The 20009-nt window shown below is 38.5% G+C and overlaps 1 protein-coding gene and 1 pseudogene across 22 annotated transcripts in view; both read right to left on the bottom strand.

Moving 5' to 3' along the window:
• DYM (dymeclin) overlaps positions 1 to 20009 on the bottom strand; it is a 400594-nt gene that overhangs the window by 63492 nt on the left and 317093 nt on the right. For 18 of the 22 annotated variants that reach the window (XM_055299796.2, XM_055232593.2, XM_055232612.2 and 15 more), the window contains one exon: positions 5696 to 5878. The exons of the other annotated variants lie outside the window; for them this stretch is intronic. In XM_055299796.2, coding sequence (XP_055155771.1) covers positions 5696 to 5878 — 183 coding nt within the window. The remainder of the gene's footprint in view (positions 1 to 5695; positions 5879 to 20009) is intronic. 22 annotated transcript variants of the gene reach the window in all.
• Positions 9965 to 11279, bottom strand: LOC129457496 (prohibitin-2-like; annotated as a pseudogene).

Below are 20009 nucleotides of genomic sequence, written 5' to 3'. Positions count from 1 at the left end.
TAAGAAAGACTATAGAAGAAAATATTTTATATTGAATTGGTTTTTGCAAGAAAATCAAGAATTATGATTTAACCTTGTTCAACAATTGTGGGACTGTCAAGTCAATAGCCTAATGTGCTAGTTTAGAGCTTCATAAGGATGGTTAGGTCTGGAAATACACAAGATCTAATGTGAATTCTACACTGTCCAGAGATAAAAAGATTTCTTGCCTTTACCATACTATACAATGGTTATAGTTCATTGCGTCTGTCCTCTACTCATATTCAGCCATTTCTTAGGTAACCAGACAATTTATTTTATGTTCTCTCTTGTTTGGTGTCATATTCTACCTTGTCTTGCTGCTTAATTCAGCCTGATCATATCACCTTATGCTTTAGATGGGAGAGATAGGCACCAGTGTGTAATAAAAATGTGGGCACTTGAAAAACATATATCTAATTCCTTCTGCAGAAGTTAAAAGTGCTCCAAGGTTAGCCACTTCTGTCTTCTGAGATAATGAGTGCTGCTAAATGTCTTAACCAAAAATAATCAACTCTCAACTCCCTGCCCGCTAAAAATACCTCCACCAACTTTTTTCTTCTACAGTCTTTCACAGAGTTAATTTCTGAAGGTTAACTCTGTGAAAGAAGAAGGTAGCAAAAGCTTGTTTAAGCCAAAATTTCAGGGGTCTTTGGGGGATAGAAGGGGAAGGTAAAGTACTGAAAAAGGCACAGAGTAGAGATGTTATTTATATCTTTATCGCAGCATTCTTTTCAAAATATGTAAAAGGAGGTTAAAATGTTTTTTAAATGAATTTCCAGTGTGCCCAGCACTATTTTGGATGATAGTATTCAACAAAAAGTTGTTGGAAAACCTGCTCATTTGGAAACTTAATTAGGTTTATCCAAGTGAATGTTGAAAACACGGGATTTAATAGAATGAGAACCTGGATTCTGGGCCTGGTTGACCAACTTGCTAGCTAAGTGATCTCAAGCCTACTATTTCCCTTCTCTAGCCCTGCTCTCCCTTCCTCCTAGGGATGGTGAAAGGGCCAATGACATAAAGCCCCCTGCAATGATATGTGATAACTATCCAAGACAATGATCCTTAGGCAGGAATGTATATTAATAGCATCTGAGAAACCTCTCAGCATCTTGATTTTCTTATCTGTAAAGTGGGATAATAATCCTAGCTCACATGGATTAAGGATGGTAAAAGAGGTCATATACATGAGGCACTCAAGCCTCATTCCCATCATTTAGAAGGTGTACTTAAAACTGTTTAGGCATTTGTTTATATGGTTTTAAGAACTGCATAACAGCATATAGTCAAATGTTTAGCCTGAGAATGCAGTTTTCATTGAATACAGGTGAAGTGTAAACAAGTGGCCCATTCTTCCGACAATGACAGAAAAGTAAGCCCTGGGTATAAGTCCAACTTAACATCCTGCTTTTATTTCCATATGGTTCTACACTGTGTGCTTACAGTGAGGTCCTTTCTACTTCCTCACCTCCACTCTGCCTTTCACTTCTTCCAAAGGAGAATGTGTTTCAAATGGATGTAGTTTAAATTCTTTGCATGATTCTGTGTGTCCTGATTAAAAAAAATTAGTATAGTCTTTCAGAGACTTTTTTTTCTTTTTCTTTCGTGTGTGTGTGTGTGTGTGTTTAAGAGATGGTGTCTCGCTACACTGCCCAGGGTGATCTTGAATTTCTGGGCTCAAGAGATTCTCCTGACTCAGTCTCCTGAGCAGCTGGGATAACAGTGCACTACCACGCCTGGCTCTCAGAGACATTTTTAAGGATATCAATTGCCTAGTTACTAAGAATGTTCCTCATTGCACCACTGATGGAATAAAGACCGATTTGACATCATTAGAACTGATTTTGAAAGAGAAAGTAATTAGGTTTGTGGATATGATCAGATGGTTTCATAGGCAACTGTGGGAGCATTTAGTGAATGCGTATAGTGGTTAGGCAGAATTATTACAAACATAGGCCTTATCATCAAACTCTGGGTTTAAGTTCTGGCTGTATCGCTTTCTGAATGTGTGACAGTAAACAAGTTAATTAATCTTTCTAACTTGGTTTCTTTATCTGTAAATTGAGGACTAAAATGAAATATACCTCATGGTTTATTTTTTAATGAGGATTAAGTAAGTTAATGCGTGTAAGTGCTTAGCAAGTATGCAATAAAAGCTAGTGATGATTAGAAAAGAAGCAAATGGCTTTTGATGTGGTTTAAATAAAATGTTAAAGCTAAATACTCCAAATGATGTGTAATATTGCAGCTATTGCAGCTATGACCACAGGGGAAAAAAAAATCTCTGGTTTAGCCTTTTGTCAGGAACACTAAGAAAATATTGCCTATCACAATGAAAGGTACTGGGAATTAGAGATTATTTATCTCTCATTTACTGCAGATGTATATTACCAGACATACATAGTCCATAGTTCAGGTGACTATCTTTAAACATTTTTTTAAAGCAAAAAAGCAAGATAGGAAGGAATGAAAAAAGAAATTGGAATGAGGGAGGTCCAGAGAAAGGTAAAAGTTAGAACAGATGGGATAGAGGACTGCCACAAGGGCAGACTGAAATGAATGGGATGACACAGTTTAGAAACACGAAGACTGAAAATGGACATGTTGGATATTTCTAGAATGTAAAGATCTGAATAAATCTTGGAAAACCAGGAATATCTCCTGGAGCTTGAAAGAGATCATTAATAAACAAATGTAAGAAAATACTATTTTAATATTACGATGCCCATTCTTGGGTGATATTCTTAGACGAAATATTAGACATCAAGAGTCTCAAGACTATAAAAGGCCACACTCCACATCAGATTAATTTTAAAAAGATAAAAGGATAGGAAAAGTAGCATGCCAACAGCATAGCCCCACAGGTTTTTGTTTTCCTTGGGAATCCTTATAGTAGTTTTTGGGCTAGTCTTTGACCCTTCAAATGACAGCTCAGATGCAAGAGAATGAGACTACTGTAGGTAGATGCAATAGCCACCCTACCTTAGAAACCATGTCCCAAATAGAAACCAATATCCTTGTGACAGTCTCAGCTTCTAGGTCCTTGTAAAGGACATGCCCAGTTACAAGAATTCTCTCATTCGGAGAAGCCCAAAGTGATGGCTTCTCATCAAGTATTTGTAGTTCATTCATAGTCCTCCAAGTAATGACTCAGCTTACCAATCAAATGTCATTTTATCACAACATCATTTTATCATAGCAGTGTTGCTTGGTAACACAACTGACATTCTACCTCCATTAGATTTCCAGAGAACTGAGCTAGAAGCATCTTAACGCAAGGCCAATTTCTCATGTAAAAGGAGAAAGAGTTTTGTGAAACCTTTACCCACAAGCATAATGAGTCTTAAACTCAGTATTTTACCTCCAAAAATACTACTGGGAAGAAATAGAAATGAATTTGGACAAATTCACGAATAACATGGTTAGAAAAAGCTTTTCAGAAGTAAGTAAACAGCTAGCCTATAAAGTTGCCTTCATACAGAGAACGATTTCTACTGAATGTTATAATCCTTAAGACTGCTTGCAGGAATAACTGTTAAGAGGAATGGTTAAAGGCCCTGCTTGAGTTCCAGATAGTTTCTTTGAGAGCTGAGATGAGAGCAGGGACGGCATTCTCCCATGAGATACCCCCAGCCCCCATGGACTCTTTTCTTTCCTTAATAACTGGTACTTTTGCATTCTCATCTTCTATCAAAGCATAAAACTAACAGGAATTCTTAGACTATAAACCACAATTTACCATGTTGTCAAAAATAATCTATCCCGTAAAAGAAGACGGAGTTAACTCGTGATAGGTGTTCCCTAGGCAATACTTTGTTTCATAATCTTATTAACACTGACACTTCTCAATTTTAAAGAGATCTTATTAACACCAATACTTCTTAATTAAAACTCAGAGTTAACAAGCAGGACATGGGGCCAGAGATGAAATAATCGAGAAGTTGCCAAGGATGTTCTCACACACATCCTAAATATCAGTGAAGCTACACGGAGTACTGGTTCATAAAGGTTTCCTTAAAATGTCAAAGTTTGATTCTTAAAATAAACATCCTTGTGTGAAATGGTGTTTCTGCTTTATCTTGACTGCACTGATGGCAATTATACCCAAATTCCCCAATTCTGTTAATGATATCTAAATGAAGTCAATATAAGTTTAGGAAAATGACAAGAGTGTCCATGGCAAAATATTTTGCTATAGCTGCAACCGTTAGGTATACAGTTGAAGCAGCTTAAGGAAAGCCAATGAAATTAAGCTGACAGAAGAGTTTTAATATTAATTTCTGTTTACCAGCAATCATGAAAAAGCCATGAAAATCAATGAATGGATTTGCAACAGTATACTCAACTGTAGGTTAAACTCACATTTAATTGTGTAGATTCCAGAGTATCCAGCAGTTAATACATCCTATGTGTTTCATATGTTTATCAGCCATTTAGCATTCCTCTTTTTGGAGTCCCTGTTCAATTCTTGTTAGTTTTTCTATTGAGTTATTTATCTATTATTAATATATATTTTGTTATATTCTAGATTCTAGACCTTTCTTGGTTGTATGTTGCAAATACCCAATCTCTAACACAGCTAAAACTTTTTAACAGAACTCTAAAACTCCTCTCCAAATAGTCAAACAGATCAAGTAACATTCTCAAATCCGCTCTTTCTATGGAGACCTGCTACCTGCCACACCCACTGTGTACTGGTTCTGCACACTACAGTGTATTCTTGGGAATAGGCTTCAGTGCTCTCCTTTCGTTAAGCCTGGCTCCTTTGTCTTCGTCTTTGTTTACTACTTTGTGTTGATGGAACATATAGTAGCTTTAGCAGAGATCGGGTTGGTTTCACCGTGTCAGCCAGGATGGTCTCCATCATCATGACCTCGTGCTCCACCCATCTCGGCCTCCCAAAGCGCTGGGATTACAGGCATGAGCCACTGCGCCCAGCCTTTTTTTTTTTTTTTTTTGTGAGATGGAGTTTTACTCTTGTTGTCCAGGCTGGAGTACAATGGTGTGATCTCGGCTCACTGCAACCTCTACTTCCTGGGTTCAAGCGATTCTCCTGCCTCAGCCTCTCAAGTAGCTGGGATTATAGGCATCAGCCACCATGCCCAGCCCAGAGGCATAAATTCTATGGTTTTTCTGGAAAGCAATTTGGCAACCTGTGTTGGATCTTGAAAATAAAGATATCTTTTGACAGTAAAACTAGTAAAATTCCACCTTTAAAACCATACCAAAAATATAATTTTAAAATTTGAAATAAGACTTATTTATAAACTTTTCATTCATCATGAATTGATATAAAACACTGGAAATAAATGAACAAAAATGGGATAATAGTTATATATATTTTAGGACACAAAGATGGGCTAGATAGAAATTAAAATGTGAGACTTTCAAAGAATTGATAATACCATAGAAAAATGCTCACGGTCTAAGTGTAAAGTAAAAATGGCAGAATAAAGAACTGTATGAAGTATGACTTCAATTGTATTAAATACGTATGTGTGTATATACAATACGCACACAGATTACCACAACTATTATAGCAAAATAGACTGCAAATACAGTTAATGTTAAAAGAAGAAACTCTTACTATTATAGTTCTTACCAAGGCTTATTAAACATTGTCTGCTTTAACACTTAAAAAAGAATCATAATAAATGTCTTCATTTACACTCACCAGATCAATATTTTGCATTATATCCTGAAATGAAGGATGAGTTCGAAATTGTTCAAAGAGATCGCGTTTGTAAAGCAGGGCGTATACCAAGTTTGGGTTGTGGTGAAGGGAATTTGTCAGGCAGGAGTTGATGATCTCTAACATCATTCGAATCACTTCTTCAATGACATTTAGGTCTTGTGCCTTATAGAGAAAAGAAACCCCAACATAGAGTCAGTCTTTTCCTCCTTGCAATAGAATTAATCAAAATAAGAGTAATTGCCTCAAAATTATAACAGCACTAGAAAGATCACGAAGAGAAGCTCATCAAGATTATTTCTGTCAAGAATCTTAAGAATGAGGTTTATCAGTTACTAAAGGATTTGGGTTAAAATCTTTTGAACTTAGTATGGTAATAATTAGGAATTTCATATAATAAATTATAGACTTAACAATCTAGAGGGAAATTTGGAGCTGACTCAGCTCCTCATTTAATAGGTCCATACTGGTATTCTCATTATTGTATTACCCTAAATTGCTAAGACTTCCATGATGTAGAGTAGTGGTAGGGTTGTACCCATTCCAAGAAAAATGCCTAGTTCAGAAGATGACTTCATTTCTCTACACTGTCATTTCAGTCTTTATATTTCAGATAGACTGATTTTGTCACCATTTCCTCAGAGTGAATAGTCTTTGGGAATCTGAACATAAAATAGTTACCAAACAGTAAAGCTCAAAGTAAGCAATCAGCAAACCTCTTGGAAGAAAAGGGCAATGGAAAGAGCAAGCACATGGGTATATACAACAGACTTTCCTCTCCTCTTCAGTTTTCTATAATACATTTGACAGTTGAAGCAAAAATTATAACATTGATGTGGTTCTCAATGTATACAAAGGAATATCTAAAACAATTATAAGCAAAGGTGGGTAAGGGATTTAAAGGGACAAAGGTTTCTACATCTCACTTGAACTGGTAAAATATCAACACTACTAGACTGCGATAAGCTATGTACATATAACGTAATGTCTACAGCAAATCTACCTGATGAGAAACAAAAATACTATAGATATATCAAGGCTGGGTGCAGTGGCTCATGCCTGTAATACCAGCACTTTGGGAGGCCAACGTGGTCAGATCACTTGAGCTCAGGAGTTCGAGACCAGCCTGGGCAACATGACGAAACCCCATGTACACAAAAATTAGCCTGGTGTGGTGGCACACATCTGTAGCCTCAGCTACTCGGGAGGCTGAGGTGAGAGGATGGCTTAAGCCTGAGAGGTGGAGGTTGCCGTGAGTTGAGATTGCTCCACTGCATTCCAGCCTGAGTGACAGAGCCAGATCCTGTCTCAAAAAAAAAAAAAAAAGGAAAGAAAAAAGAAAAAGGAAAAAAGAACTAGAGACATATCAAAATGGGATTCTAAAAAAATTTCCATACAGGAAGGCAGAAAAAATGCAAATGAAAAAGGGAAACCAACTAAAAAGAGAAAGTAAAATGGTAGTTACACATTAATAACTACATTAATTGCAAGTAGTCTACAATAGTTAAAATCCGAGGATTGGCAGAGTGGATTAAAAGCACACCACCCAACTATATGCTATCTATGAGAAACTTCTAATACAGTTAGGTTGAAAGTAAAAGGACGGAAAAAGATACCTACGCAAACGTAAGTCAAAAGAAAGCAGGAGTGGCTATACAGTATACCGTATCTTTAAGGGATTGGTTCCAGGACATCCCCCCTGCCTCGGAAATACCAAAAATCTGCAGATGCTCAAGTCCCTTATATAAATGGCATACTACAGTTGCTCACTCCATCCACAGATTTAAAAAAATCTGTGGATGTGGAATCCAAGGATATGAAGGGCCAACTGTATGTACTTTCAATCTGCATTGGTTGAATCTGTGCATGTATAACTCAAAATATGGAGGACTGACATATTAGTATCAGGTAAAGTAGACTCCAGAGACTATCTGGCCTATAAAATAAAAAATATTGACTATCTGGCTCTTTACAGAAAAAGTTCACTTCCCCTGCTTAAGAGATGAAAAGGTATGCCTATTTCTGTACAATTTACCTCTGTCTTTCTTATTTTTTTTTTTGACTCAGGGTCTCACTCTGTCACCTAGGCTGGAGAGCAGTGGTGTAACCCTAGCTCACTGCAGCCTTGAATTCCTGGGTTCAAGCAATTCTCCCATCTCAGCCTCCCAAAATGCTGGGATTTTATAGGTGAGCCACTGAACCCAGCCTCTGCCTCTGTTTTCTTAAATACAATTCTAACATTCAATTGAAATGTATGAAACATACAAAAAAGTAAGTAAAAGAATCCATGCTGAACAAAGTCATCAACAGAATATGACACAGAGATAAAACATTCTGAAAATATCAAAGAGGGAATATAAAAGAACTATGATCTACAAAATTTGTTTCAATTGATTGGGAATTTCAGCAGAGTTAAAAACTATAAGAAAGAGACAAATGGTAATGCTAGAAATTTTGTAAAATGTGGTGATTGCAGTGAAGAATGCCTTAAATAGGTTTCAACAATAGACTGGACAGAGCTTGGGAATGAATTGCAAACCTGAAGGCAGGTTAACAGAAATTGCACAAACTAACCCTACAAAGAGAAAAAAAGAGTGAGAAAACAAGACAGAGAATACAACAAGGGCTGTAAAATAATACGAAATGCATTAATATACATGTAATTGACTCCCAGAAGGAAAAGAGAAAGAATGGGGCAAAAGAGATATTTGAAGAGATAATGACTGAGCATTTCCTATAAATAATGAAAAAAAATCAAACAGATTCAAGCACATCAGAAAATACCCATGGTCACTCCACCCCCAAACAAAAACCAAAAGAACCCATGTACTTAGATCCATCAAATTCAAATTATTAAAGACCAAGACAAAGAGAAAATCTTGAGGACAGCTAAAAACAAAACAAAACAAAACAAAACAAAAAAACCCACACACATTAAATACAGAGGCGCAAAGATAAGAATCACAGCTGACTTAGGAGAAACGATGCAGTCCAACCTAAATATAGTGGCATCATTAAAGCACTGAAATAACAGCCAAGTATCCCATACACAGCAAAAATATCTTTCAAATATGAAGGTGAAAAAAAAGACTTTTTCAGACAAAAATAAGTTGAGATAATGTATTACCTGCACTATACAAAATATTAAAGGGATTTCTTCAGGCAGAAGAAATATGAAGCCAGACAGAAATGTAGATGTCCACAAGGAAAGCAAGATATTTTTCTTATTTTTAAACACTCTAAAAGAGAGCTGACTTCTAAAGTAAAAATAGTTGAGATGTATTATAGGTTTATAGCATATATAAATAAAAAACATGTAAAATATATCACAACATTCTGCTGATGGACATCCAATGTATATCCAGTTTCCTTGTTTCTATGAGTAAGGCTGATTAGCCTCCTGGTAGATGTGTTATATATGAGTACTTTTATGTCTCTGGGATAGATTCCAGGAGAGGGATTGCTGAAAAGGCTGTATTTGTAAAGTTAATAGATGCCGTCAGATTGTTTAGGGTGATGACAATACACTTAAACTAGCAATGTAGGAAGGCCCTTTCTACCATTTTCTCACCAACAGCAGGTATACTTGTTCTTTTTAAAACTCACTACCTGAAAGATATAGAGAAATACACTGTTACTACCTTAGTGACCATTTCCCTGAATGGGAGTGCGAACCCTCTTGTGAACTGCACATATGAGGGATCTGGGTTGCACACTCCTTACAGGAATCTAATGCCTGATGATCTGAGGTGGAACTGAGGAGGTGATGCTAATGCTGGGGAGCAGCTGCAAATACAGATTAACAAGCTCAGTGCTCCCCTTGATTTTACATTATAGTGAGTTGTATAATTATTTCATTATATATTACAATGTAATAATAATAGAAACAAAGTGCACAATAAATGTTATGCACCTGAATCATCCTGAAACCATCAACCAGTCCATGGAAAAACTGTCTTCCACAAAACCGGGTCCCTGGTGCCAAAAAGGTTGGGGACTGCTGCTTTACATTCTTCAGCGTCACAACCACAAGTCTAGGTATTGGCTTATTTTTATTCATCTTGCTCAGTATATTCGGAGTGCACTTTTGACCTAACAACCTAGTCTCTTCCATGAAGATAACTTGGATAATCTTTTCTAATTATTATCTTCCGATTTATTAACTCTCTTTGATAGCGTCCAGTATAGATCACTGTTGCTTACTGAGCTTTGAATTTTAATGACTATATTTTTAATTTTTTTTGGGAGGGATTAAGTAATAAAAATTTATTGAGAATTCCTGGGTTGGTGGTTATCTCCTCCCAGCCTTGAGGGAGGGAACACTGTAGGAAATCACTGGGAAATCATGCACTGTCCCAACAGCCCCAGTTAACACAGGGAGGAGGAAAGTAATTCCCCAGAAAAGGGGCTAGTCTTCAGTCTTCCTTAATCCAAGAGGGGTTCAGGGAACCGGTGTGGGGGACCATTGCATGATACTGGGGCGGGGTAGGGCTGTGCCGGACCCCTGGCTGGCTCCTCAAAAACTGGAGAAGCAGATCCACTTCCTCTGGGGGTGGAGTTCTTGGTGACTAGGCTCATTTCTTACCCTTGATGAGGCTGTCACTTCCTCTGGTGAAACTTTCATCCTGTAGGTTCAGTACGAGGTTGTCAGCCGTGAGATAGATACGATTCTGTGATGTGGCGATCGTCTTGGAGATATTCTGGGCTGCTCGAATCTTGCGAAGTTTGATGTAGCCAGGGTTCTTGCTCAGTGCTTCTCCAAGCATCTTGGCAGCCTTGGCCTCACCCTCGGCCTGCACAATCTTCTGCCGCTGTTCCTGCTTCGCTTTTTCTACCAAGAATTGGGCCCGCTGGGCCTCCTGCTGGGCCACTTGTTTGGCTTCTACAGCAGCTGTGTACTCTCGGCTAAAGCTCAGCTCTGTGATGGCCACATCATCCAGGATGAGGCTGAAGTCCTTGGCCCTCTCTGTCAGCTCCCGGCGGATCAACAGGGATACCTGGGCCCGCTGGGTGATCAGCTGTGAGGCATTGAACTTGGCCACCACACTGTTGAGCACCTCGTTGACAATGGACGGCAACACTCGTTCCTCACAGTCCAGCCCTAGGCGCTGGTACATGCTAGGAAGCTCCTGAGCATTGGGTCCAGACAACACTTGCAGGGAGATATTCACCATCTGTAGGTCTTTGGAGCCTGTAGGGGAGGAGATTTTTCGAGGTCTGGCCCGAATGTCATAGATAATGGGGTACTGGACCCAAGGGATCCTGAAGTGAAGGCCCTCGGCCAGGATAGTGTCTTGCTGCACTCCACCAATCCGATCGAAGAAGATGGCTCCGTGCCTGCCTTCCACGGTGAACACGGATTTGCGCACACCGTAGGCCACAGCGCCAGGCCCCAGCAACAGCTTCAGGGCTGCCCATGCCCCGGGGCCTGGCAGGCAGCCGTCCTGCCAAGTCCTTCAAGTTCTGGGCCATGTCTGATCTTGAGGCCGGCGGCACTGGAGGTCAGAAGGGGGTGCCGGCCCGCCTCTACGCTGCTCCGGCTTAGGTACTGCACCCTTCACACGAGGGTTCGGGCCCGTAAGGCTGGCGAAAGCTGTATTTTTCATTTTAAGCTTTCTAGTTAACTAGTTCTCTCTCACAGTCATGTTCTTACTTCATTTATTTCTGTTTTTATTTTTATGAATATTGTTCCTTCATTTATCTTTGAGGCTACTCAAAGTATTTCCAAAGTTATTCTATTAGTTTTTAATTTTATTTGGATAAATTAACCTTAATTATGATCATGATTGTTATCTTTCTATTTTGTTAATTTCCGCATGTATTTTGTTAGGCAAGCTTATCTAATATGGTTTAATACTTCCAAATCTATAGGTTATGTGGTGGCTTCCTAGAGTCTCAGATTGAAACCAGGTCTCATAATTGGTGCCTCGGTGCTCCTGCCCTGCAATCATACTAAAGACAGTACCGGCCAGGTTTATCACCATACCAGTATCAGTTTGTTTCAAGATCCCATGGTGAGGCTGTTTCTGTGTACTCTTGCCTCCCTAGACATATAATTTAACTGTTATTATTAGCACATTTATTCAGGCTCTTTATTTCAATAAAGGATCTATTCCAGCTCCTAATTTCTACCAGGGAATCTGGCACTAGTGTCTGGCCTACAGTAGCTGAGCTCCCAACCACTTCTCCTCCTTCCAGCTCAGCAGGCTCACTGTTTTGACTGCTTTTTCTGCTTCTGTTCCTTCAACAAATAGCTATCTCATTTTGGGATTTGGCTATGTGTTAAAATGTTTTCTTTTTATGATTCATCTATTATTGTTATGTTTTTGAAGCAAAGGGGAGGAGATGAGACTTCAAATTTGGAACTAATAAGATAATCTTGACCAGAAGTTCTCTGAATTATATTTGCTTCTCATTTTGGTATTTGAATTAGTATAGAAGGAAGAGACTTCAAGCTTCAGAATTCTCTCTCATGGTCATTTAAGGGCAACCCAATGAAATGGTATGACTACTTTAGAAATATAATCAAGTCAAAATATTAGCTTTCTGTAGAATTTTATGTTCATATATATTTTATACACTCACTTATGCTAAGTGCTGATATATGAAACTTATACTTCAAAAATTATCTGCAGATAGCTTACAATTTCTGCTTTCAAACACATTGAGAGTTTATTCTCAATGTTTAAATAAGTAATTTGCTGAAACAAACAGGGTGATACACCCAACTCCTAACTAGGCACCTGCTACTTTAAACCCAGGCTAAAATATTGACTATTTATTTTATTCCCAAGTCAGGGAAAGTATAAAATAGAAACTTGAGGCCAGGTACAGCAGCTCACATCTGTAATCCTAGCATTTGGGGAGACTGAGGCAGGAGGATCACTTGAGGCCAGGAGTCAAGAGCAGTTTGGGCAACTAAGCAAGACCCCATCTCTACAAAAAATTTAAAAATTAGCTAGGTGTGGTGTGGTGGTGCATGCCTATAGTCCCAGTTACTCAAGAGGCTGAGGCAGGAGGATTGCCTGAGTTCAGGGGTTTGAGGCTGCAGTGAGCTATGATCATGCCACTGCACTCCAGCCTGGGCAACAGAGTGAGATCCTGTCTCAAAAAAAAAAAAGAAAGAAACTTTATATTAATAAGCATGTTCTACATTAGTTTTCACTTTGCATGACTCTGACTAAAGGCTCTTTAAGAGTTACACTAACCCTCTTATTTTTAGACTTATTGGGTATTTTACCAAACTTACATTGTTTCTGTGACAAATTCTAATGTCGTCTTTTATAGATTATATTCAGTTGCAGATTTATAAATTAAATGACAAGAACACATCGTTTTTAGCATTACTCAAATTGACTAACAATATACTGTGGGATGTTACAGCAAACACATTTTATACGATATCGTATTTGGCTGGACTGCCATGCTAGAAAGAATCTTCTGTATTTTAATGTACAACTATTTTGAAAAACAAAAATGAGAAATATAATTCAGAAATAAGTTTAAAGAGTAGCTAATTATAATTTTCTGTCAATATTTACCTTAATATGTAACACTCTAAATAAGTTATTAGGCCAGGCATGGTGGCTCACGCCTGTAATCCCAGCACTTTGGGAGGCTGAGGCAGGCGGATCACGAGGTCAAGAGATCAAGACCATCCTGGCTAACACGGTGAAACCTTGCCTCTACTAAATATACAAAAAATTAGCTGGGTGTGGTGGCACACGCCTGTAATCCCAGCTACTCAGGAGGCTGAGGCAGGAGAATCACTTGAACCCAGTAGGCGGAGGTTGCAGTGAGCCGAGATCGCCTATTGCACTCCAGCCTGGGTAACAGAGTGAGACTCTGTCTCATAAATAAATAAATAAAGTTATTAAAATTTCAATATAAAGAATCCCTATAAACCTCAACACAAATAGCCTTTTTATGAGGTTAAGAATAGTTTCCTTTCTGGTTATACCCAGGGGTGAAATTCCAAATATTTAACAACTAGTTGGCACTGCTAGTCCTAGTGGATGCAGGTTGAGCACAACCAGGACAGCCCTATTAGCTTGCATTGGCTGGATGTCAGTGGTAGTAGTGACATAAGTACTCTTAAGTATTCTCTTTCAAGAAAGAAAAATAAAATAAAGTTTCCTTGAAGTCAGGTCTATGTTAATTGGTTTTATTATATTCCAAAAACTATACCAAGAATTTCTACGTGCATTACTTTATTCAATTCAGCAATTTTTTAGTTTACTTCTAATTCAGTTATTATCTATCCAATTAGAAAGCTTAGAATTTGGTCAAAGAATCGTAAAATTATAAAACACACTCAAAAGATACAAAAGACACTAAAGTCACTCCCCTTAATGCTAGAATCCCTTCTATAACATTCATCCCAAGTTGTCAACCAGCCCATCCTTGAATACGGAACACTTTTGAAAGGCTCCTCATTCTTTCTATGCAGTACAGAAATCTGTTGCAGTTTGGCAGAAGTCCGTCGCCCTACTCCTACTCGCCGGTCTTCAGTCTATTCCACTGTCATAGCTATCATCTTCTTCTCAAGCCCATCAGCAACCTCAAGTGTCCCTCAATACAACCTGGTTTAAAGCCTGCTCATCATTTTATTTGCACTTTGCTAGATGTCTAGCATTTGGACTGTTTTGACCATAGACGTAATGCTATGTATTCCATTATCTCCATTAAGATACACAAGTATTTATAAATTTGTAATCCTTGCAACTAATTCATTTCCATTTTTAAGTGACAACAGTTCTCTGCTAACCACTACTTTAATTATCCTTTATGGAACAGCCAGAATTCCTACTGTGTAAGTCATTTCCTGGAAACCATGCTCTGGATCCTCCCATTGGTGTTGGAAGATCAACTACAGCTTCAAGGCACCAAGCAGATCATGAAATAATCACGAGCCAGAGGGGTAAATTATGTACCCTGAGATTCTGATTTACTAAAAACAAAGTATCAAATTTTTGACTAATTCTAATTTCTAAGGAAAACTATCTCAACAACTATAATTTCCCAGTTAATTGAATCTTCAACTTGCTACTATGATTAGATGTCTGGTGCAGGTACCTACTATACGTGGTAATAAATGAAATCCTTTACGTTTCATTTTTAAAAAGCATTATTGGGTTATAATCACCACTTGTAAAAAGAAGAAAAAGCATGAATTTGGAGAGTTTCTTTAAAATTACAAAACCATCCAAATTTCAGTATTTAAATAGACCTAAAATGTTATCTAATCTCATGATTTGGGTGTCAGAACTTCAAATGGTATTTAATATTATTTGATTTTTTTTCATAAATTTTAAATGAGGCAGCATTTGTAAAGTCCTTAAAACTGTGTGTAACACATGGTAAGCACTATGTGAGTGTTATCCAAAACATCCACAAATATATTTTCGAAGTATTTTGAAGGAGAAAAATCATTTTAGCTTTAGACACTATCATAAAAAATATAAGTGGCTTTCCAAATTTGAAATTACTATAAGTGCAAAGAACTCAGAACTCATGTTTCTTAGTTTTAAATGTAAGTCCAAAATCCCACTCTTATTAACTTATAAAAGTAGTCAATGTATAGAAAAACTGACTTGCATTTATGAAATAAAATTTTACAGAAGACACGCTTTTGAAAACTAACCATATTTCCTCAGTATTGTGTCAAAATTAGCTTTGTCAGAGGTAGAATGTGCTGGCTCCTCAATGGAGCAGCCATGGTATTTTCCTCCTAGTCCTTACAGCTTCTGTAACAGGAACAGATCCCACGTCGGACAGGCTTTCTCCTCCAAAAAATGGGCATACTTATTTTACTGCAGACAATTTCAAATGTAAAAACAAGAAAATGATCCTACTTTCAGATGCTTCTGATACATCATACATGTTGGGAATGAAGCTCAACAAATTCTATGCGAAGTAGTAATTTCATATCAAATAGAGAAGTTGGCCACTGTGGGAATGTTTTACCTTGTTAACAGCAGTCAGAGTTGCCTCTCATTCTATAAACTTCCTTTTCCTTTTAAGAGGGAATTTATACAGTTAAATAGTTTCAAATCTTTATTTTTAGTTTCCTTAAGAGAAGCATATGTATCTTGTTTGTATTAGTTTTGGGGGGATTCCAAGAGAGTTGTCTAAATTTCCTGCATTTTCAGCAGAAAATAAAACCTTCAACAAAATTAATGGGATTTTGCCAAAAGGGGGGAGTAGGGGGAGGAAATGCACAAGCAAAGTTCTCTTTAAAGTTAATGCGCCAATGGCCTTCAAAGGCAATCACTTGGTGATAGACTCTTGTTATCTTTACGTTGTTAATTCACTGGTGCACACACTGGAAAGCTTTGTAGCCGTGTTATTTCTAGCCAGAACTGGATTTGTCCCAAAATACTGAGCTTCTGATAGAAAGAACAGGTTTTATATTACACACAAAATCAGAGCTGAAGAATAAATCCTGTGACCTAAAAAGACAATGGGTAACCTTAATAAAGCAGTGGGAGGGGGAGGTGGTGAGGAGAGAGCAGTCACTGCACCACTGGTCTCATGCGGGGATGTAAAACCATGTGGTCTTTTTCTACACTCCTTGGACGTGGTTTGAATGTGACCCACGAGCCTCAACCACAACACTCTGGAAAGTTGTTCTTTAACATACACTACTGCAAAGGCACTGGAGGCAGTGACAAGAGAACTGTGGCTGCTAGGGTACACTGGCTAAAGCCACGTTTTTCCACATCTGGAGAAGAGCCACAGAACTCATACAAAAAGGAGTGTTCTGATTGAAATCCAGCAAAGCTGCAGCCCCTGACAATCAGATTATGTTAGCAGGCCACTTGCACTGGGCAGAATTTGGGGTGCAGAATACAGTTTCTCACCCTTCCTCAGGCCCACTGCCAGCAGAAGAGACAAGCGCGTACCAGAGCTTGGTGTTCTGTTTTAAAAAATTCAATGTTTTACCTTAAGTATTAGTGTTCATTTTCATTCTTCTTAGACTATATTGGTGTTTTATTAGAAAAAGAAATCCCTTTCCACAGCCTATGAAAAGTAAAATCTAAGTAAAACAATACTTTAGGAAGATGTGTCTTTTATTAAAAAAAAGTCTTTGACTTTCTACTGAGTGGCTTGTCTCATCCCAATCTGAGATCCAGGAGTCCCAGCACTGCCAATAATTAGCTGTTACCTTTGCTACATCACTTGAGTTACAGTTTTTATTTGCAAAAATAAGCACTTACATAATTTTTTAAAACCCTTCCTAACCTCAAGTCTCAGCTTCATAAAGTATTTAGACAATACTGAATTTGGAAAGTAAATTTTATTAATATAACCAAAAAATGTAATTAAAATAGAAAAGTATTCAGGGTAACTTCAAACTTCAGGAAAATTCAGAATTTAGACTACCCTGCCACCTTGAATAGAGTCATTATTGGTTTTTAGTAGAAGAAGAAAATCCAAAAACCTTTACAAGTAAAAATGCACAAAGCTAAGTTTCAAAATAATCACTCTCCAACCCAAGGAACCTATTGATTCTTCTGTTTTCAATATATGCTATTTATCTTTCATACTGTTAATAAACAGAAAGGAAATAATCTGTAAACCTGTGTGTCATGGATTACACATTAACTTCAGAGACCTATGACGCTTGATGCCTTTTTTTCATTCTTTCTTGGGAAGAAGAGTCGGTGATGCCAAAAAAGGCAGTGAAGGGTCACATATAGGGGTGTAATAAGCTCAAGTTAAAAAAAGAAAAAAAGAAAAACAGAGTAGCTCCAAGTCCATGGAGAGAAGCTCCAGACTGGGTTCCAGTCCCAGTTTTGCCACGGACAGGGCACGTCACTTTCGCAGGCCTCATTTCCTTCAAATGTAGGATAAATAGGCTCTCTAGGTCATGTGTGGACACATTATAAGGAACCTGGACTTCGGTTTCCGTGTAGGATGTGGAAAGTAACAAAGAATGACTCTCCTTAGTGAGGAGAAAAAAACCAGGTAACTTAATAAATCTTAAATCTTCTTAAGTTCATCAGAATATGATTTCACAAGGCAACCAGATAAATGAATTCCAGAGAGGGTCAAGTACCTCTTCTAAGGAAAGAAGGAACATACACATTCACCTTTGGCTGAGCATGCAAGGAAGAAGTGGTGTCCACAGAAGTGGCAAAGAAGCAAGCAACTAAAATGTTGATGAATTATTAAAGGCTAATGTGTCAGTCTTGAAACCTGAAGCCCATACGCAAGAGATTTTATGTTCACTTAAGAGTTCTTTCTCACTATGCTCTACTAGGTGCTCATGAGAAAGGCTGGTATGGAGCAGGTGACTGAAGAGGGCCCCTCTATCACTGCTCAAGCTTGCAGGATGTGATAACTGCTGCTGGGGGCAGGCTCCAAGACTCATTTGCTTCCCTGACGCTTCTCTCATGCTAAGAAAAAGCCATAAGCTACGGGGCAGCAAACCCTCTTGGCCTGTAGCACAGGCAAATTTTCATTGTCTCTAGGGGAAGGTAGAAACATGTCTGCCCCTGAACAAGAGGTAGGAAGCTCTCTTACCTCCAGGAAATAGATAAAGATCCAATCCTGCTGATAGAGGAATAAAAGCAAAAAACTTTCTAGTCTTGGGATTTGAGGCAGGAAACCAAGTTGGGTTCAGGATCCTATACGCATACCAATATCAAGCACAGGTCTGCTACCACTGGAGAAGGGACGGGAACGCAGAGAAAGGTCTACCTCTGAGATCCAGGTGCACACAGGGACTCTCCAGGATTGAGGCTGGACTAGGACAACAGAGAGGTCTCTTCTCCAGCCCTACTGCTGAGACTGCTGAAAACGGAGTAGTAAAGAAACACTGAAAAAAAGCCCTCTGACACTGCAGACTCCACCCTTTAAGCATAAAATAAAGAGCTGCTAGGGGAATCTGAAGCTGGTGGTGCACTGAAGACACAAAACCCAATTCTGCTCAAGTTCTGACTAGAAGGAACCAACTCCCATTAATAGTCTGAAAGCAAAGGTCTCCCCATTTACAGGCATAAATGCTTTTAACCTCAGATTTGAATGTCCTAGCACAATGTCCGGCATTCAGTAGAAAATGAGACACTTGAGTCCGTAAGTCCATATTTTATCTTTGGTAAATTGTGTGTTTGTGTCTATTGTGCATTATTCTTTTGAGTTGTTTGTCAGGAAGCCCCTTTCTCCTACTTTACTAAAACAATTTTTTTTTATATGAGAAGTGCCTATTGACTTTTCCCTGATTCCATTTCAAATCTATTAAGATGATCATGACTTTTTTCTCCTTTGAATATTTACTATCAGTACATCAAAAGATTTCCTAGAATTGTACAATGGACTATATGACTTGGTAGGCGCTATGGCAGATGCTGGGTTGGAGTGGGGATCCAGACATGTTCCTGCCCTCACACAGGTTACCATTTAGGGGAGAGGCACCCTGTGAAAGTACAAGGCGCTATGGGAGCACTTGGAATAGGGTTGGGGGTTTTGTGGAGAGGAGGACATAGACAAATTGTAGGAACATAGACCCTGGAGTCAGGCTTGAATCCCAGCTTTAGCATGTGTTAGCGGTGTGCCCTTGGGCAATTCACTGAACCTTTTTGAGCCTCAGCTTTCCCGTGAGAAAAATGAGAGAACTACTTACTTTAGAGGATGTGAGGATTAAATAACATATTTAAAACTATTTATGGTCTTGTGTAGCAGATAGTGTTCCTTACATGGTGGTTATTATAATACTTACCACAAACAACAGACAAAATGCTGATCCGAAACAAGAAGAAAAAAGGAGAAAAAACACAAATATCCAACTTTAAGGTGACAAAGAGAATGTGACTACAGACATGGAGGACATTTCAATCTTCCTGCCTTGCAGAAGCCACCTTCTCCCTGTGTCCTCACAGGGCCTTCTGTAAGCAGCAAGCAAGCGAGCAAGTGAGCTCTGGTGTCTCTGCCTCTTCTTTTTTTTTTTTGAGGCAGAGTCTTGCTCCACCACGCCTGACTGATTTTTTTTTTATGTTTTTGTATGTTTAGTAGTGACAGGGTTTTGCCATGTTAGCCAGGCTGGTCTTGAACTCCTGAGCTCAGGCAATCCACTCGCCTCGGCCCCCCAAAGTGCTAGGATTACAGGCCTAAGTCACCACGCCCAGCCTCTGCCTCTTCTTATAAGAGCACCACCCCTACTGGATAAGGGGCACATCCTTGTATAACCTTAATTACTTCATTAAAGGTCCTGTCTCCAAATATAGTCTTATTGGGGGTTAGGGCTTCAACATATTAATTTGGAGAAAACAGTTTAGTCTGTAACACTTAACCA

The sequence above is a fragment of the Symphalangus syndactylus genome, chromosome 1 (genome assembly GCF_028878055.3).
Source record: "Symphalangus syndactylus isolate Jambi chromosome 1, NHGRI_mSymSyn1-v2.1_pri, whole genome shotgun sequence".
Classification (NCBI taxonomy): domain Eukaryota; kingdom Metazoa; phylum Chordata; class Mammalia; order Primates; family Hylobatidae; genus Symphalangus; species Symphalangus syndactylus.
The sequence above is the reverse complement of the archived record's forward strand: the minus strand, read 5'-3'. Positions and strand labels throughout refer to the sequence as shown.